This window comes from Cricetulus griseus, chromosome 5 (assembly GCF_003668045.3).
Source record: "Cricetulus griseus strain 17A/GY chromosome 5, alternate assembly CriGri-PICRH-1.0, whole genome shotgun sequence".
NCBI lineage: Eukaryota > Metazoa > Chordata > Mammalia > Rodentia > Cricetidae > Cricetulus > Cricetulus griseus.
This window is the reverse complement of record NC_048598.1, coordinates 99,417,120-99,437,719: the sequence shown is the minus strand read 5'-3', so window position 1 is coordinate 99,437,719 and position 20,600 is coordinate 99,417,120. Positions and strand designations below refer to the sequence as shown.

Below are 20,600 nucleotides of genomic sequence, written 5' to 3'. Positions count from 1 at the left end.
TTTGGCTTATGCTGAGTTGCTGACTTAAGAAAAAGGAAAAGAAACCCGACATCTACACCAATTCATTATCTTTTTCTGATCGTCTTGGTCATCTGTGGTAATTACTCCGTGTTTTTTATTTTTATTTATTTACTTATTGTTTTGTTTTGTTTTTATTTTCTGAGACAGGGTTTCTCTGTGTAGCTTTGGAGCCTATCCTGGAACTCGCTCTGGAGACCAGGCTGGCCTCGAACTCACAAAGATCCACCTGCCTCTGCCTCCCGAGTGCTGCGCCACCAATGCCCGGCCTATTTTTTTTTATTTTTATGTGACAGGTTTTCTCTGTGTAGCTCTGACTGTCCTGGAATGTCCGGTTATGGTTGTGGTCCACAGAGTGCAGATGCCGCTGGAGGAGCTGGTGCTGTGCAGGAATCAGCATGTCACAGGCCAAGCAGTGCGCCGCTTCAATCTTCTTGAAGAAATGCTCCTGGCCAATCCCTGGAATGGAACCCAAATAAGCAGTTCTTTCTCCTTTCCAGCAAGGCCCACAGTCTCCCTGTGTCACTCTCTAAGGACATCATTAGGACAGAAGCTGACAGGGTGGAGCTCACCCTCCTGGACATCCCCACTGTGAGGAGTGCTATGTCCATGCTTCACCCTTGCAGCTGTGTCTAAAGCAAGGAGAGAGCAGCAGCAGCAGGTTGTGTCATGTGTCACTTAGGTAAACAGTCATGCAGCTGTGTTCTCACTTCACCACACCCAGGGCTAGCATTGCATTGTTTTTTGATTTGTTTTGAGACAGGGTTTCTCTGTGTAGCTTTGGAAGCTGTCCTGGAACTGGCTCTGTAGACCAGGCTGATCTCGAACTCACAGAGATAGGCCACACAATCCCCCTGAGGTACCCAATTTTTCTTTGTTTTTCTTTTTGGTTTTTTCGAGACAGGGTTTCTCTGTGGCTTTGGAGGCTGTCCTGTAACTCACTCTGTAGACCAGGCTGGTCTCGAACTCAGAGATCCGCCTGCCTCTGCCTCCCGCCTCTGCCTCCCGAGTGCTGGGGTTAAAGGCGTGCGCCACCAAGGCCCGGCGGTACCCCATTTTTCAACCCACATTAATTATTCCTGATCTTGGTGAGTTTACTTATCTCAATGCACAAGAATAAAACAATCCATGCAGTTTGACATTGAGTGGGGGAACACACACTGAAAAATCAGATGTTTCTCAATGTCAGGCCTGCCTACTCAAGTGGCAGTGGTGCACTGGAGGAAGTTGCAAGTGGCAGATGATGTCTTGAGTTTGAGGTCAGCCTGGCTTATAGAGTGAGTTCCAGGGCAGCCAGGACTACACAGAGAAGCCCAGTCTCCAAAACTTCTTAGTCTGTTCTTCACATTGCTATTCAACTGACAACATGTTTTTTTTTGTTTGTAATCCCAATACTCTGGAGGCTGAGGCAGAACTGCATAGGGAGACTGTCAAAAACAAAGCTGGAGATGGCTCACCAGGTAAGGGTGCCAAACCTGATATTGAGTTGGATCCCTGGGACCCATGACACTGGAAGGGAGGTTCCCACAAGTTGTCCTCTGAACTCCGTATGCACACCATGGTGTACGTTCATGTATAAATAGACTAGTGTTAAAGAAAAAAGAATTCTGCTTGCCATGAGGCCTAGGTTCCTTTCCCAGTACAAAACACTCTTCAGCCCGCATCTACACAGCAGCAATGAACAGAAGTGTTTCAGTGGCATTACTTTATTGCTTATTAAGTTTTGACATTGCTATTCCCATCACAGTTCATTTCATATCCCAGTAATGCTCCTTGACAGGAGTGCTGATGGAATCCCTGCAGTATTTTATTGCCTCTTTTATAGTTATTTCCCACTGGTTCATGTTTCCAAGATGTGAGCTGTGTACAGTCAAGGACGGACACAGCATTGTAATTTCAAAAGGGGGAAAGAAAAATTACCATTCTGATCCTAAAAACCTGGCAATGCTACCTAAGACATGCTAAGCCTTCCTTTCTAGGATTCAGAACTGCCAAACGAATACTATTTGCTGAACATGGAAACATCTTCACTAACTGTATGAGCTTTTTACAGATAGATCCCAGCTATGGAAGTTTATATTTATTTTCCATTAATGGAGTAATTTCATGTTTTCTTCCTAAATACTAAATAGGTGGGAATAACAGAATTAAGGAAAAAACAAAACAAAAATCCAAACCCTAAAATCCCACATTAATGGAGACAAGGAACACAAAAGTGACAAAACATGAACCTAATTAGCAAGCACTGAACATGGAGAAGAATGCCCTTGGCAGTGAGTGTCACAGTTCTAGAGGCTCAGGGGGGGGGGTATGCTTCCTATGGAACAGCAGCACCAGGGGGTACGCTTCCTATGGAACAGCAGCACCAGGTCTTTTTCAGACCTCATGCACAGGCCAAGGTCATTGCAGTGACAAGGCAGATGCCTAATGCTAACAGGATGCTGCCATATCTGGTGAGGAACATAGAATACAGTGTATTATAAAAAGCAAAGCCTAGCTGAGCATGGCTGAATATACATGGTCCCAGTACTCCAGAGGCTGAGACAGGAGGATTGAGTTGAGGCCAGAGTGGGAAGCAACATGCTATCTCAATGCCAAAGCTAAAATAAAGACAAAAAAAAAAAAAAAAACAAAAAAACAAAAAACCTGCCCTTAGGCATGACCATTTCCTGGAGGACAGATGTAGAGGGGGCACAATCTCAGCTCTCACCGACCTGGACGGTTAAACTTGTATGTCCCACATCACATACCATTTGGGTGAATAAGGGAATCCCCATAGAAAACAAAACAAAAACCCAACAGCAAACCCCTCCACAATTCCCCCAAAACACTTGAGCAAGTTATATTCCTATCATCAAGCTGTTTTCCAAGCAAATAACAACAAAACCCCCACATTCTCTCAGTTGCTGTAATTAACAAGTATTAGGAAGGTCTTTTATTATTTTAACTGCAGTGCACAAACAGCCATCAAAGGCCACTTGGGAAAATGATTTACCTCTTTTTGTATCCTAACAGAGGTGGGAAGCCATCCACTGTATAGCATCAGCCCTTGAGGTATATTGGGAAGGAACCGGCTGAGTCTTTCCACCCAGTAACACACACCCTAGTACTGCTCATAAATCAAAGAGACAACACATCCCTTGAAACGGAAGAAAAGGTCACTCAGTGGGAGTATCTTTAGAGTCTGCATCAGTTTGTCCCACTCCATCATCGTCCATGATTCCTGGAATAGCTGTCACAGGTATGGTGCTCTCTGTCTCTGCTGCTGGCATGACTGCCTCACTTCTGGCCTTGTCTTCAGGGTTCCCGTCTTCAGGCGCTGTTTCACAGGTTCGCTCTTCCAGCGGCTTTTCAGTGTGGCGGTCACTACTGGTCTCCATGGTGTTCACAGGGCCTTCCACTTCATCTGGGACTTCATTATGCTCTGCGGCTGGCTCTCCTTCCCCCTCTACAGCTCTCACCGCTGCTGTAATCACCTCTGCTAAGACTTCTGCAGCTACCTCCTCTGGCGTCTCCTCCTTCTCTCCTCCTACATTTTCATCTCCTTCTGTCTCAAGATCACCTGTCTCACTGGCAAAAGGATCCTCACCCTGGTCAAAGAGGAAACACAAATCAGTGCTAGAGCCAGACAGAGGCCCAGCTGTGAGGAGCTCTTGTTTTTGGGAACAGAGTCTACGAAACAGTAGACTACAGCAGTAGACTGCAGCTTTCAGCTCTCAAAGCTTACCCACTCAGAGTTCCATTATTTCTATTTATTGAGAATTTCACGCATACAGAAGTACTTCACACCATTTCCTTTCTCCTTGCTCCAATCCTTCCCATGTACCCCTCTGCCCTCAAATTCATAACCCCAATTTGTTAATTGTCACACTCATTTTGGGAGGAGAGTGTCAGAAATCACATTCAAGTCATCACACATGCTAAACAAGTACTCCATCACTAGTGCCACCCAGAGACTCCACTGGCACTATTTTCCGCTTGTTATTATGGCCCTAGCTGGCCTTAAATTCAGTTATCCTCTTGCATCTGGCTCCCAAGTGCTAGTATTACAGGTGTGTGTCACCATACAACCTGCTTTAATACTTTTCATTTGATTTATGGTTTGTTTCATTATTTTCTTATGAGACCAGGTCTTCCTACATTCCCATGCTGTCCTCAGTTTTCTGGGCTGAGGAGATCCCCGCATGGCTCCAGGGTAGCTGGGACTCAGGCATGTGTCACTGCACCTAGCCTGGATGGCTTTTTGGGGTAAATGCAAGCAGCAATGATCCAGCCATCCACTAAAGAGCATCACAACCCAAGGTCACAAGGCTGTAAGGTACCAAGTCTCTAGAAATCCTCCATCGTCACAGATACAGCCCCCGTGTGTTTTAATATCCCTCAACTTTCCCCCCCCAAAATCCAGAAATTCTAGCCCGATATGGTGGCACACGCCTTTAATCCCAGCACTCAGGAGGAAGAGGCAGAGGCAGGTGAATCTCTTTCAATTCGAGGCCAGCCTGGTCTAGAGACTTCCAGACAGCCAGGGCTGTTACAAAGAAAACCTTGTCTCAGAAACAAATTATTAAATAAATAAATATTCAGAAATGGGACTGGAGAGATGGCTCAGCAGTTAAGAGTGCTGCCTGCTCTTCCAAAGGTCCAGAGCTCAATTCCTAGCAACCACATGGTGGCTCACAACCAACTGTAACGAGATTTGGTGTCCTCTTCTGGTCTACAGGCATACATGCAAACTGAACACTGCACACATAATAAATAAACAAATAAATAAATAAATATTTTTTAAAAATTCAGAAATGCTCAACATTGTACTCTGGCTACATTTCATACAAATCTTCCCTTACTCAAGGCCTTTCTGGCTCACTAGATTCACAAACACAAACCTTGAGGTATTTTTCCAGCATCTTCACTATATGTTTGTTGTTCAAAACACTCTTAGCCACATGAAGACTTGTTTTCTTGAACTGTTCAGCAGCCAACTGCAAAAAGGCAACCAAAAGAAGGCTTTTTAAAATAGACAAGAAAAACCAGAGGACTAGCTAGCATGTGTGATGGTTAATTTATCTGTCAAATTGGCACAACCCAATCACTTGGAATAAAGTCTCAATGTTGTACTGTATAGATCAAGCTGGCTTGAGTCACCCCTGAACTTGTAAGGAGAGAGAACTAGCTGAGCACAAAGCATGCATTCAATCTCTCTCTGTTCTGGACTATAGATGTGACAAATGACTTCCCTGAAATGATGTGCTATAATCCTGGAATTGTTAACCCTTTCTTCACTAAGTTGCTTTTGGTCAGGGTATTTTTTTTTTTTTGTAATTCTTCTCTCATATATTAGATCCAGATGGGTTTTCCCTTCCTCCCCTCTCCCAGATCCACACCATCCCTGTCTTCCCTCAGAAAACAGCAGGCCTCCCAGCAACAGACATCAATTAAACAGGGCATAATATGTTACAATAAGACCAAGCACATACCATCACATCAAGGCTGGCCAAGGTAACTCAGTAGAAGGAAAAGGGTCCCATAAGTAGGCAAAAAAAGTCAGGGACTGTCCCTGCTCCCACTATTAGGTATCCCACAAGAACACCAAGCTACTCAGCCATAATATATGCAGAAGACCTAGATCAGACATCTACAGACTCCCTGATCTCTGAGAGTCCCCATGAGTCACGGTCAATTGATTCTGTAGGCTATGTTCTCATGGTGTACCCGATTAGGGTATCTTATCACAGTTAGAAATGAAAATAGAATACTATGCCAAGGTGTCATGACATGCAACTGCTACCTTCCTTAATTTTGGAGGAAAACTCAAAAATGCCAAATATGAAAGAAAGTACCAGAGAGCCCCCGAAATAAAAGCAGTGCAGCGAGGCAGTGGTGGCGCACGCCTTTAGTTCCAGCACTTGGGAGGCAAAGGCAGGCGGGATCTCTGTGAATTTGAGACCAGCCTGGTCTACAAGAGCTAGTTCCAGGATAGCCTCCAAAGCCACATTAAAACCCTGTTTTGAAAAACCAAAAAACAAACAAATAAATAAAAATAAAAACACTGCAACTAAATGGAAAGCTCATACTCTAAGACAAAAACAGGTATGAAACCTAAGACCATTTATTGTATGCAGAGGTAAGGCACCAGACACATAGTACACAGATACACAAACAAGCAAAACAATTATACACATAAAATAATAAATCACCACGTGCTGGTGGCGCACACCTTGAATCCCAGCATTTGTGAGGCAGAGGCAGGCGGATCTAGGCCAGCCTAGCACACAAAGAGTGTTAGTTCCAGGACAGTCAGAGCAGTTACACAGAGAAACTGAAACCAGGGGGCTGGAGAGATGGCTCAGTGGTTAAGAACACTAGGCTGGCCTTCCAGAGATCCTGAGTTTAATTCTCAGCAACCACATGATAGCTCACAACCTTCTGTAATGAGATCTGGTGCCCTCTTCTGGTTTGCAGGGATACATGCAGACAGAACACTGTATACATAATAAGTAATTCTAAAACAAAACAACAACAAACCCTCAAGCACTAAGAGATGGGTAGGCAGCCACTGGTACTCTATCTTGATTGAGATGCTAACCAGCAATGTAGCCATATCCACTCTTTATCAACTGTCGTTGCTTCTGCTTATCTACAGCAGTTGTGCCACACAGCACAGATCAGATGTTCTGGACCCGCAGAGCCGTTCTAACAACAGGGAACTGACTGAGTTCTTGGTCCCTTCAGATAACAAATTCCAAGGACATTCAAATGTCCTATAAAATGGATCTGCCTGCCTCTGCCTCCCAAGTGCTGGGACTAAAGGCATGCGCTACCATTGCTTGACTCTCTACCATGTTTTCAATCCCCCATTGGTTCAATCTGTGATTATGGAATTTACAGATGTAGGCCAACTATATTTATGATCAGACATTTTATGAGAGAAACAACAAAACCTTGCTAACCCCTGGGTCAAACAAAAAAATAAAACAGTCCTAGAACCCTGGTTGGTTACCTAGGCCACCTCACAGAAACCCAGTTTTCAAGCAACTGAGAAACTTCAGCTTCAATTCAGAATTTCAGCTACTATATACAGCCAATCCACCTACCAAATTTCTATGCCTCTCCCGCTAAGAGAGGGCCAGGATGGGTGTGGATGTATACAACCTTTAGTCCTTGGAAGGCAGAGGCAGGTGGGTCTTTGAGTTCTAGGTCAGCTGGTGCTACCCAGTGAGAACGTGTTTGAAACAAGAGAACGAGAGAATGAAAGTCTGTCTCTCAACTCAGCCTCCAAGTAGGTAGGAAACCCAACTTGCATTTTCAGGAAGATGACAGACTCACTGCAAGGCCTGCTAATGATGTGAGCATTCCTGGTGTAACAGTGAGGGTCTAACCTCATTCAACTGGCAGCAGAGGAGTGGTTACTGCATCAAAAGAAGACTTACCCTCCGGTTATGGTTGTGGTCCACAGAGTGCAGATGCCGCTGGAGGAGCTGGTGCTGTGCAGGAATCAGCATGTCACAGGCCAAGCAGTGCGCCGCTTCAATCTTCTTGAAGAAATGCTCCTGGCCAATCCCTGGAATGGAACCCAAATAAGCAGTTCTTTCTCCTTTCCAGCAAGGCCCACAGTCTCCCTGTGTCACTCTCTAAGGACATCATTAGGACAGAAGCTGACAGGGTGGAGCTCACCCTCCTGGACATCCCCACTGTGAGGAGTGCTATGTCCATGCTTCACCCTTGCAGCTGTGTCTAAAGCAAGGAGAGAGCAGCAGCAGCAGGTTGTGTCATGTGTCACTTAGGTAAACAGTCATGCAGCTGTGTTCTCACTTCACCACACCCAGGGCTAGCATTGCATTGTTTTTTGATTTGTTTTGAGACAGGGTTTCTCTGTGTAGCTTTGGAGGCTGTTTCTGGAACTGGCTCTGTAGACCAGGCTGATCTTGAACTCACAGAGATAGGCCTGCCTCTGCCTCCCGAGTGCTGGGATTAAAGGTGTGCGCCACCATCGCCTGACTCCTAAACTCTTTTATGATTAATCTCAAGTATTTTTTAATCTGAATCCTAAGCTTTTCTAGGAACAGTGGGCTCATCTTCTTTAAATCAAAAAAAAAAAAAAAAGAAAGAAAGAAAGAAAAAGAAAAGGACTTGTATTTTGCTTGCACATATGTCTGTCCATCACGTCTGTGCCTGGTGCCCAAGTAGGCCAGAAGAGGGCACTGGATCTCCTAGAACTGGAGTTACAGACAGTTGTAAACTGCCATGCTGGTGATGGGTATCAAATCCAGGACCTCTGGGAGATCAGCCAGTGTTCTGAAATGCCACTGCATTTGTTTCTTTAGCTCCTGGACTGGTTTTTATGGTGTAGGGATTAAACAAGTCCAGGTCTCATGCATGCTAGCTAAGTACTGTAACATATAGAAGTGTACAAGTTTCTGCACCATAATTTTCCTTCTTCTTCAATCTTATGTGCACAGAAGACAAAAGGGGGCATTGGATCCGGGGACTGGAGCCACAGAAGGTTGTGAGCTGTGGTAACTGGAATCCCAGCCTACATGGAAACATGCTTTGCCCCTTTCAAAACATCTAGAATAGCATGGACACTGGGATCCCTACTGACCTTTGAATGGATCTGGTTTGGGTTTAGGGCTTTCCTTCTCCAACAATTCCTGACGCCGCTTTTCAATTTTCTTATTCCTGTTTATGATGTACTCCTGGAAGAATAGAGAGATGCCACCAAATGAGAGGAGAACACACTATGCGGGGCACCTATTTCTCAACTACACAAAGGGCAAGAAGATGCCACTGTGGTAGCTCCAGCTCCACAGGCAAAACCTGTGACACATAGTTCTAATTTGGGGAAAGAAATTATATTTAGGCCCCCCCTCCTTCTCCTTAGCCCTCTGAAGGCCACTAACACTGGCATGCAGGGCTTTCCACCAGCACTGCACTGCAGTACTCTTTACCTGGAGGAACTCCACTGTCTTGTCAGGCAGTTTAGTACTTATAAACCGCAATGTCTCTTTGTGAAATTTGCTTTGCAGGTGCTTTTGGATTTCTTCATCTTCAAAGCTACGAAACTTGCATACAGAACAGGCAAACTGAATCCTAGAGAGGAAACAAGGAAGGGAGTGGTAATACAGGGTTCACCAGCTCATCTCTGGGTACAGAAATGCAAAAGCAATGGGATTCTTCTTGTATTTCAGTCTGTCTCTCAGGTGTTGAGCCAGTAAGCCCATCTAGGAAACAACTTAGTGAACGTTCCTGTCTGAAGAGTGGGATATAGCCTTGCAAATATTTCCTGAAAATTCCATTAGTATTTCCAAAATACCAACTGCTCTGAGCCAAAGAGAACTCTCTGAATGAAAAGGCCCTTTGAGCTGGCTGATTGAAAAACTACTAAAGAGCTGTGGGGCTGACATTTCATGCTGCGATTCTATTCTCCTTTCCGACAATCTTGTTTTTATGAGACAGGGTTTCCCTCTGTGTGGCCTTGGCTGTCCTCAAACTCAGAGATCCACCTGCCTCTGCCTCCCAAGTGCTTTGATTAAAGGTGTGCACCACCACCATGCCTGGATCTCTCTGACAATCTTAAATTCCTTTGAAATCCTTGGTCATTAATGCAGAGACAAAACAAAACAAACAGGAGGCATGAGGCCACAGATGTAATTCAGTTATTACAGCATTTACTTTGCATGCATTGGGTTCCATCCCCAACATCACAAAAATAAATGTCTTCTCACCTTCTGACTGGCATGAAAATAGACCCAAATCCTCTCATCATTTACAAGTCTGCCTGCTTATGTGTGTGGACATACACACCTATCCAGATGCTAGAGGTCAGATGTTCTGTTCTGTCATTCTCCACCTTATTCCTTTGAGACAGGGTCTTTCACTGAACCTGGAGAGCTATGCTATCAGCCAGCAAATCCCTGTGATCCTTCTGTCTCATCCCCCAGTGTTCCAGTTACAGATGTACATGTCTATGCTTGGCTTTTCCTGTAGGTGCTGGGCATTTGAATTAGGTCATCATGCTTACAAACAAGTGCTCTACCTACACAACCATTACCCCAGAACAAATGGCTTTTGAAAGACTTCATTTATTGGGGAGTGGGGTATGTGTTTGTGCGGGTCAGAGGACAATTTGTGAGAGCTGGCTGTCTCCTACCATGTAGATCCCAGGAATCAAACCCAGGTCAACAGGTGTGGAACAACTGACTTTATCCATTGAGTCATCATGCCAGCCCAAACCAAATGTTTCGATGAGCTTCTAGGAAAAGGTAACTTTGTTTTGCTCTTGGATCCCTAGCTTCTACTGTTACCCCTTTTGCTAAGCATTTCTGAGACAAGGGTTCTCTGTGTAGCTTTGCAGACCAGGCTGGCCTTGAACTCACAGAGATCTTTCTGTCTCTGCCTCTGCCTCCCAAGTGCTGCGATTAAAGGTGTGAGCCACCACTGCCTGGCTGTTAAGCATTTCTCTGTATGGGAAAATGATGATAGTATGCTGCCTTAAGACCAAGGGTTACAGCCTGGAGAAATTGTTCAATGAGTAAAGACACTTAGACACCAAGCTTAAAGACTTGTGTGGATCTGCAGGAAACCACACAATGAAAAGAGAACCAACTCCTACAAACTGTCCTTTGACCTTCATAAGCATGCTGTGGCAGACGCACATAAGCATGCACATAGGGGGGAAAACATCTCTGCACAAACACATGCCCTACCCCATGATAAATCAAATTTAAGAGGTCATTTGGTCTGGGGAGATGGCTCTGTAGGTTAAGACTACCTGCTGTGTAAGGACAGTGACAAGAAGCAACGCATACTAATATAGCCACTGGTGGGTGCCTTTTGATTTCTAGCCAGTAGCTGCTTAATGAATCATGAGGGACAGACGCACGGTGTATCAGAGCATTTTACCACTCTTCTATTTTGAAACAAAATCTGGCTTGTAGGCACGCACGCACGCACGCACGCACGCACGCACGCACGCACGCACTCTCAATCCCCTGAATTGTCTAGATTTGGACAGGGAACCAAAACACCCTCTTCTTGCCACCTCTGTTGAATGAAGGTCACTTTCAAGGCGGCTGACTGTCAAGTCGGCAGACAGGATTGGGCACCCCTTGGGCCTGCTGAGGAGGAAGAGAGACCTCCTGATGGGCATATTTGAGCTCCACAGTTGTAGCACCAGGGCCCTAATTCCAAAGGTGAGGAAAGATGGTGGTCTCAGAGGTGAATTCCCCGAGCAAAACCAGGAAGCTAACTACACCCATCTTTCACACACTTCTCTAAGTTGTACCCCCCAACAGTCTGGCTAAGACTTCTTGATAGATGATGTTACATCAAACCCAACTCCTGTGAACTACAGAGGGAGGACTGGTGAGATTGGAGAGGATGGTAGTGCCCAGATTCAACTGCCTTCAGTAGAGGATCTTTATTTTACCTAGCCAGTCAACCTGTCTCACTGGCCCCTTACCTGTCAGCTGCTCGGTCCCGCATCCGGTCTCTCCTCCTCTGTTTCTCTCGTCTCTTCTTCACATCCTCGTCCTCATCCTCCTTTTCTCCTGTAACAGAAAAGTCCCTTCGAGACACTGAGGAGCCTGCAGCTGAGGTCAGCTCAGGGCCAAGTTAGATGCTGTGGCTTGGCAGCCACACCTTGCACCCAGCTTCCATTTCTTTTGTGGCAGAGCCAGAACAGCCCAAGGCACTGTTAGAACCCAGAGGAGTTGCCTCACTCCATCCATGGCCTGATGGGCAGAGGCCCATCCCACTCATGGCCACCTACTCTGTTCTGTCCTAGCCAACTGGTCCAATATAGCACTCTGTTGTTGGGTCTTCTCCCAAGTCATCAAAAGAGCAGCAAACATCCCCACAGAGGCAGCCGTTGGAAGGCCTCAGGAAATAAAGCAGGCTGCACCGCCGCCCTCCATCCCACCTCTAGGTGGGCTGTGGTGACCATCCAGTTAGCCTCACCTGAACTAAGGACTCAGCAGGTCTGATAGTCCTTGCTGGCCCGATATCTATCTTGCACTCACAAAACCAACAACCTTGGACTTTCCCAAGGCTGAGTGGGAAGCAATCCTAAAAACAAAATGGGAAGAGACCAGTTGGTCCTCCCATCCATTCCTTGGGGCTGGCATAGCTCCCAGGAGAGCCCTGTGGCCAGCATCTCAGCATGAGAGCACGCTGCATCTCCAGGCTCAGGGCCAGGGCTGGATGCTGAAAAAAGGTTGGATAAGCATCTGAACTGTAACCCCTACCCCTGATGCCAGTCCCGAGACTGTCCCACGAAGATGGCGACCGGCGTGCGCTGCTCAGAAGCCTCTCAAAAGGACGTGTGGGACTTTTGGCAAGAGGTCACTGCCTGAAACTATGACTGCTGTTTAATAGCAAAGTCATCCCGGTTGGGTAGCAGGACCTGTGCGCAACAAACATGTCACCTTTGCTTTAGCATTTACCCGGCTGCATGAGCTGCTGAATGCTGGGGGGTGATCCCGCGCTGTGGACAAAACTTCAATGTGTGGACTAGGACTTCTGAGGGTAGCTAACCTGAGACTCTTAGAGGAGCCAAAGGCCTTCACATTATAAGGGTAAGGGCTAGCCTGTGACCCTTAAGGGTAACTAGCTAGGATAGGCCCACAGAACAGGGAGAAAGACCAAGTGGCTGCAGGGGGATCTTAAGGCCTTGCAGCACAGGCTGCTTCTCCAAGTCACCCTAGTGGTATAACCTTGTTGGGCTCTTAGGTCTCTTGCCCTAGAACTGACAAGACCTGTTTAGTGGTAACTGCCTGAGAGCAACTTACAGGCTACTCTCACAACCTCAAGACCAACCACAGCAGGTATTTGCTCTCTGTCCACACACACCAAAGTTGCCATTATTTCTGGCAGAGGCCAGGGTACAGACAGAGGCTCACAACTGAGAAAAACAAAAAAATAAAAAACAAACAAAAAAGTCCTCAAAAATCAAAAAACTAGATGGCAGGAATAGTGAAGATGGGCCAGGATATGGGAAGAAGATGGGAATAAAAAAGGGGCCACATTCTCTTTAGATCCCAGAAACACACTTTCCCTACCATGGGTATCACGGATACCCAGAGATGGACTCCCCAACTCCCACTACCCGATATCTGTATCCACTGAGGCAAATGAACTCTTTTCAGGCAAATCCTGCCCCAAACATTGGACCAAAGCTTTGGGGGTGGTTGCCACAGTGTAGGCCCACTGCCCAGCTGCAGCTCCTCTGCCATGAGCCACGGAGCTCAGCAATGAGTGTGGGTCAGATAGAGGAAGGCTGTAAGGGATACTGGGTAATGCCTACCTCTCTGCTTCCTGGAGTCATAGAGTTCATCCTCCTGAAAAGAAGTACATGCAGTGTTAGGCAGTGAAGTGGCAAGTTCCAGAATTCTCTATAACCAGCCCAAGCTCTAATGCCTAGTGTGTGATCTCACCATAGACCTTGGCCTACCACGGTGCTGGGAAATGAGGCAGTGTCAGTGTAAGGGAAACCTCAGAGCCACAGAACAGAGCCCAAGTGCCCTCTTAACGATACCCTGCCACAAAGGTAATTAATTTCTTTTCTATAGTCACCAACTTGGTTTTCTCCAAAGTGACCGAGCCTGCCTCTGGAGGGGTAGTGGCGACAGTGGAACATTCCCTACAGTTCTGTACCACAGAACAAGAGCCCATCCATTGGTGGGAGAAGCAGCTTGTCTGTGGTATTGGAATCTCAGCACTGACTGGAAATAGGCTTTCCCAAATTTCCAAGTGTGTGCTTATTGCTCTAACAAATTAGGATAAATACAGATCCTAGGATTATTTAAGAAGAGCCAATGCCTTGGGCAGGTCTAACATCTTCAGAGACTTCCAGCATCAAGAGTTAAGTCAACTGAAAGAGGAGCAAACAAGATTCAGAAAAGTGTCAAAGTTATTGGTAATACCAAGTGGGAAGTGGCAGAGCACTTGAAGAGCATTGTTTAAGCCCTGGATTCTATCTATATCCTGCCATACGAAAGAGAAAAGCTATTGAAGACCCTGTTGGCCCACCCTCACCCCTTCTCTCCACCTGACCACCAGAAATACCTAGAGGAAATTTCCTAACATCATAAGCAGGGAGTAAGAAAAATACCCTCCCCCACAGGAATGTGGTGTGGCTCAAGAATTGGCCTCTGCTCACACTCCCCAGTGACTGGCTATCTGGAAAACAGGCTGTAGTCAGTCAGTGGCACCCTAAAGAGCCCCACAATTAGATGACTGATGGCTAGACTCAAGACTGTAAGGCAAGGGAAAGGGTTGGGGTGTGTGTGTGTGATGACACAGGACGGGGAAGGGACAGGGGACCCGATGACTAGGAGGGGAATCTGTGGTTGGGATGTAACCATCCCATATGAGAGGAGGGGAGGTGGGGGGGAGAGAACAGTTGTTCCAGGATGCACTCAAGAGATATGTGGTTGTGTGGTTGAGTCTACCAAGACAGCTATTTTCACCTCTGTGAGGGAGGAAGAAAGATAAAGGACAGAAGAAACCCCAGAGACAAAGAATCTATGAAGGTGAACTTACCCCCCTGAACTCTTCGTCTCCTGACCGTAAGTCACCAGCTCCATCATCTGCCAGACACAGGGAACAGAAGTGTTAGCCCCTAGTGGGGTGTCCCCCAGAACGTGTTCATGTTCCCAAACTCACTAACCAGACTGACAACAGGGACTAAAGCTGCATCAGTCAAACAATGCAACCTCAAGTCCTATCACCTTATCCCACTTGCTGCAGCGGTCCCCAGAGCATACCATTTTCAGACAAGTCCCCGTCACTGTCAGCACGGGCCAGTTTGGCATCAGGTTCTTCATACATTGGAAACTGCTTCCGCTTCCTGCCCATGTTGTCTGGTCCAAAGCGCTCAAACCCTCTCCTCCTGGGCTACAGATACAAGCACATGCCATGTACTGCTGATCTGGGCCAGTAAGATGCCCCCCACCGAGGAAGATCAGAGTTTGGAAGAAAAGAGAGCAAAGGCAGGAAGAAGCCTTCGAAAATCAAAAGATACATTTGGAGTTCAAAGCTAGTGTCACACTCGAAGAAGCCAGACATACAAAGCCATGTGTGATTCTATAGCTATGAAATATCCACACCAGGCCAACCCAGAACAGAGAACAGATGAGTTGATGGAGATGATCTAAAACCAAGTGGTGGAAAGCAGAATTGCACACTGGGGAGTAAGGGCATCTTACAGCAAGGTACTTATAGGAAGATATACAACTTTTTGCCTCCATAAAGCTGTTAGGAAGAAAAAGAAAGAAGGCCTGACAGCACTTGGTCAACTTACCCAATCCCGTATCCGAGTCTGGGACCGGCCATATCCGTAAGGCATGGTGCTACCAAAAGTGCCCACCCCCTGCACGCCCATCATGCTGTAGTCAGCGGCCATGGACTGGGAGAAGAGGGAAGGAGGTGGCCTGTTGGTGGAGGGCCCACCTAGACCACGTCCACCCATGTAGTTCAGCTCATTCCAGGTAGTGGGTAGGGGCTCCGAGGAGGCTGAGGGTGGCATGAAGGGGTCACTACGTATGAAGGTGTTGGAGTTACTCCGGTCCTGGAAGCGGCCTTGGCCCTGGCCCTGGCCCTGGCCCCGGCCTCTCATGAAGCCATCAAGGGAGCCCCGTTCTGGTGTTGGATCCCGACAGTCATTGAATGTCCCACCAAAGGTACCATTGCGGTCAGCCCCCAAGTCAAAGTCATAATCATAGCTGTAGCTAGGGCGGTAGGGATTATGCTCAGGCAAACAGGGTCTGGAGTCATAGGGCTCATATGACTGGAAGCGGAAGGAACTGCAAAGGAAGCGGACAACCTGTTAGGAACAGCCACCCAATCATTAGCCCCCAGCTTAACTTTACACTAAGCTGACCCCGTTACATTCAGAACAAGACCTTCTGCTAACAAAGAGCACGAAGCCCTTGCCAGATGAAGACAGAGTCTGAGATTAACTAAATTAAATCAACCAACAGCTTAGCCTTCAAGTTCTATTGCAGAAACCCCCTCCCTGCAGGGTCCAACTCCTTTCTAACACACAAGAGTGGGGAAGACGTCCTTCTAAGAGTTGGTACCCACTCCCACCTAATGAAGCCAGAAAGGGATTCCACCAGGAAAGTCTTAAGGCGATAATCACCTGTCTCGGTCCTGCATGCCCTCCCCACTGCTGCTGGCCCCGCCCCTGCCTCCTTCCTTGGACAGCATGTCCAGACGTTGGTTGATCTTGGCAATGAGTGTGTCGGAATTGTCAGTGCACGGCTCTGGGGCAAAAGAGGGCATCTGCATGGCAGAGTTCCCAGCTGCCAGGCCACCATCACTGGCCTTGGTGGCCTCCCATGAGGTTGGGCCATAACTATAAGGCGCTCCTGCAGAGACAGTGGCAGTGGTGTTCTGGGCATTGTAGTAGTTGTAGTTTTCATAACCTATCAGAAGAAAGAGGAACCATGTCAGAACTCAGTACATGAGGCTGGCCATGACATTATTGTATTCAGGAGCACTCTCTGCCTGCCAAGAAGGGAAAAGTTCACCAACATCATACCACAACATACAAGTGTGATCAAGACCAGAGACAGGTGGCCACAGGTTGCAGTAGCAGGTTTTCTTTAAAAGATAGTAGCATTTGTTCCCTAAGCAACGCCAGAGGAGGCTAAGAACCTTGAAACAGCAATTCAGGGTACTGACAAAGACTTTAGAAAGCAGCTATTTCTCCACTGTATCCACAATCCCTCTCCAAAAAGTTCAAACTCCCCCTCAGGCCAGCCTAGCTCTGGTACTCCTCAGCACCGGCTATCCCCTCAACTCTTAGCCATCCACAGAGCTGTGTACACAGCCAGGATGGAGAACGGGGACCTATACCTCAGCCCCTCTGGGTGGCTGCTCAGAGCTTCCCTTAAATACCTCAAGACAGCCTTCAGGTCTTACCTTGCCAGCTGGCCATACCGCTTCCATATGCACCTTAGGAGAGACAACACAGAAGCGCTTCAGTGTCAGAATTACAGACAGCTGCCACTTCACTGCACCACAAGACAGGATGTGATAGTGGTGACAGTGGTCCTTGGTATGCTCATGTTTTACAGAATGGAGACAAAGCATTATCAACATTTCTCTCCCAGGGAAGCCTGACTTTCCCAGGGAAGCCTGACTTTCCCAGGGAAGCTAGGGAGAGAAAGGTTAACAGTAGTCCCCACGATGCTGACCTACACTCGAATGTCAACTGAGAGGTCAGTGTGGCCTGGACCTCAGAGTCCCTTATATAGGCTCAGTTCTCACCAGGAGTCAAAATCTAGTTACTGTCAATCATACCAGTAGGGCACCAGTGGAAAACCACATTCTCAGCTGAACAAGATCCTATTATGTGGCATGGGTGTCCTAGATATCACCTCCTGGGACACAGAAGATACACAGAAAACTGGCTTGCCTCCCATGGTGCTAGCGACATGTCCCAGGACTGGAAAAAGGGAAGCTTTTGTCTCCTACAAGGGACTGAGCGTGGCCCAGGTTCTAGACTCAGAAAATAAGGATGAGCAAAAGCTTAGGCCATATCTAGCGCAGTTTTTTTTTTTTTTAAGAGTTCTTGACTTAAAAATAGGTTTTATCCCTCTAAATGGTCACAGGAAAAGTACCCCCAAAACAAAAACATTCCATGACATACTAAATATAAAAGGAAATGCACAATTTGCACATATAGACTACATATAGACTAATTGGGGTGGATGGGTGTTACCGGGGCCACTTGCAATGTTAAGTATTTACTGAGACCCTTCCAGATTTTAAAAGAAAACTGAGCACTGGGAGGGTGGTGGAGTGACACAGGCAGAATTCTATTTACTAAAAGAAAAGGCAGTTTTACTCTGGTGAAGGCTGATGTTGGATTCTATTACAAAGAGGCATCCAGTGTGGGGGAACCCATGATTGAACCCACCAAGCAGGAACCACTTACCCTGGGTGTTGGCAGGTGCAGCACTCCATGCCCCATAGCCTGTGAAAAGATCATGTGTCAAGATTTATCCACCACCAGGAAAATGAGGGTTGTGAGAATCTCTAAATAGTCTAAAGATAGCCCAAAGGCATTTCCCTTTTCATAAGTAAGTGCCCCCGAGTGGTAGTAGTGGGGTTGGTAAGGCACATGCCTTTAAACCCAGAGGTTGTGGTGGCGCTCGACGGTAGGATTTGCCGAAGGAGGCAGAGGCAGGAGGATCATGAGTTCCAGGCTAGCCTGGGCTACACATTGCTGGGCGTTGGTGGCGCACGCCTTTAATCCCAGCACTCGGGAGGCAGAGGCAGGAGGATCTCTGTGAGTTCAAGGCCAGCCTGGTCTCCAGAGCGAGTGCCAGGAATAGGCTCCAAAGCTACACAGAGAAACCCTGTCTCGAAAAACCAAAAACCATTAAAAAAAATAAATAAATAAAATCCAGAGGCAGAGAGGCAGGCGGATTTCTGTGAGTTAAAGAGGCCAGCCAGCCAGGACTACACAGAGAAATCCTGTCTCGAAAAACAAAACACATTAAGTGCCAACTTACAACAAGGGAATGTAATGTAGCACCCTCTCTCATCCACTCCGGCAACTGAAGACAATCACGCTTTACCTGGCTGAGCTGGGGTCAAAGCAGAAAAATGAGGACACAGGACCAGCTACACAGCCCCAGGTCATAGTACCCACCCTACTGGTGCAGCCACCACTTAAGTGGGAAAACAGCTCAGATTGCTGCCAGAAATGCCACATAACTGAGAAACAAGCTGGGAATTTGGTGACATCAACTATAGGGTTTGTTTCCATGTAACCAAACACTCAATGCCCCAAGCTTTCAAGCCTCAGCCTGACTTCCAGTGTTTGTTGCCATTCAAGTCAACCCTACAACACTCTGGACAGACGGGGTTACATTCTCTTGTGTCCCTGGAGTCTAGCACATAGCTTTCCAGAGTGGCACAGCCTCTGGCTACCAAACAACTTCACTTTGATAAAGTGAACTGTTATTTCCATTTCCCGTTCCAGAATATCCCTCACCCATTAACATAGCTCCTTCAGAGTGCTGACAGAACATAAGCTCAGCAAACCCTAGCATACCTAGTTGCTACTCAGAGCAGAGGGAGCTGAATTGCCTATGTTAGAGAACTTATTTACTGGTTCTGAAGCCGTTTGCTTTTCCATCTCTGCAAACTGTACCTGCCCCACCCTGTCAACCAAGCAGCCCTTTTAACAGTAAGTGAACTATCTCTGGGCACTAACTGTGTCCTTGTGAGACACTGGTCTTTATAATTGGGGCCACACAGTCCTAGAGGACTGCAGGCTGCAAGAGCCTAGGTAGAAAGTGGAGGTCAAGGCGGGGTTGCGAAAGATAGCTGGTGGGAAAGGCAAAGAATGGAAGACCTAACTAGGATCTCAAAGGCAAAGAGCGCTAGGTTGTCCCTGAAGATACCCAAGCAGGTGTGCTCATCACACCTCAGGTTTCTGCCAAGTCCAGTTCCAGGGATCTCAAGATACTTCCTCTAGCGGCTACAAGCCATTAGCAACTCCCTGAGCCCACTTCGAGCCCCGTCCCATGTGCTCCAACTGTCTCCTGTAGGTAAATTTTAGAGATTAAAAGTAGCTCGAAAAATGAGGTCTAATTGCAAAAAGATGCTGAAATTGACGTTAGGAAAGGCAATATTCCCGCTTTCGCCATCCTCTTGGCGCCCCCAGGCCACGATCATTTTTTAGTCAAGAGATCTAGTCCCTCAGTAAACTGACACTTGAAGGTCGACTAATCTATGGTCCTGGTCGGAGAACATCAGGTTTTGCACAAAACCCCAAGAGCAGCACACATCGCGCACACTGCAGAGACCCAAGCAGGTTATTCCGGGGGTCGCGCCGCTGGGCTGACCGCGCGCAGCCCGAGAGGCTCGGGAAAGCAAGCCCCGGGGCACGTGCTCTCACCGATGGCCTGCTGGAGAGGAACTCCCGGGACTCCGCCCGCCGCCGCCGCCCCGGCGACCCCAGCCGGCCTCACCCCTCCCCGCACGCTCTAGCTCCGCCCCTGAGCCGCCATTTTGTGTCGTCTTCGGAAGAGAAGGCGGGATCGAGACCGCCGGGGTGGTCGGGTCTGGGCCGCGATGAGATCCTCTAGGCTTGCGTGGTGCAAACGGCCCGAGTGCCTCCACAAACCCGGCCCGGCACCGACCTCCGCGCCTCATCCGCCCCCGGAGCCCTACCGGCCAATCCACACGCAGAGCCCCGGGACCGATTGAGCGGAGGCCCAATAAGCGGCGCGCGCGCGTTCCGGCTGCCACTCGGCAGGCCTGGGCCCCGCAAGTGTTCCGGCCGCCGGTAGGCCCGTGCACCTCCGTGCAGCTGTCCGCCGCGCTTGCAAATAGCCCGCACTCACCTCCGTAGCTTTGCTCCATGTCTTCAACGCGAACCGCCAGCAGACCCTTTTCTTAGCTTTCCTCAGGACGCATGCGTTCAACGTGCGGTCTGCTACTGGAAAACGGAGGACGCACGTCTTTCCTCCTGAGCACTATCATTGGTTGGCTTCCAGCTGAGCCCGCCCCCGCCGTCCCGCCTCGCCTTCCGGGTTGCTAGGCTCAGGAGCTGAGCCTCAAGG

The 20,600-nt window shown here is 47.8% G+C and overlaps 1 protein-coding gene across 3 annotated transcripts; it reads right to left on the bottom strand.

Moving 5' to 3' along the window:
- Positions 1-1,706: 1,706 nt before the first annotated feature.
- Akap8 (A-kinase anchoring protein 8) lies at positions 1,707-20,531 on the bottom strand. 3 transcript variants are annotated; one of them, XM_027419486.2, is made up of 14 exons: positions 20,382-20,531; positions 17,960-17,998; positions 16,942-16,974; positions 16,157-16,442; positions 15,317-15,818; positions 14,781-14,910; positions 14,557-14,603; positions 13,319-13,352; positions 11,477-11,564; positions 8,964-9,105; positions 8,618-8,711; positions 7,446-7,576; positions 4,902-4,997; positions 1,707-3,608 (listed from the first exon to the last, which is right to left on the bottom strand). In XM_027419486.2, the coding sequence occupies exons 1-14, from the start codon at positions 20,398-20,400 to the stop codon at positions 3,177-3,179; spliced, it is 2,073 nt and encodes a 690-aa protein (XP_027275287.1). In that variant the 5' UTR covers positions 20,401-20,531; the 3' UTR covers positions 1,707-3,176. The 3 variants fall into 3 exon arrangements, with proteins under 3 accessions (XP_027275287.1, XP_027275288.1, XP_027275289.1); XM_027419487.2 differs by lacking the exon at positions 20,382-20,531 and adding an exon at positions 19,934-20,199; XM_027419488.2 differs by lacking the exon at positions 20,382-20,531 and adding an exon at positions 18,540-19,837.
- Positions 20,532-20,600: the final 69 nt, after the last annotated feature.

Bases quoted from the DNA above. Each gene is read 5' to 3' on its own strand.
- Akap8 (XM_027419486.2), bottom strand. The intron at 16,975-17,959 runs GTAAGTGGTTCC...GTCTCTCCTAAG, and splicing joins TGCACCTGCCAACACCCAGG to GTGCATATGGAAGCGGTATG. The intron at 8,712-8,963 runs GTAAAGAGTACT...CTATTCTTCCAG, and splicing joins AGACAGTGGAGTTCCTCCAG to GAGTACATCATAAACAGGAA.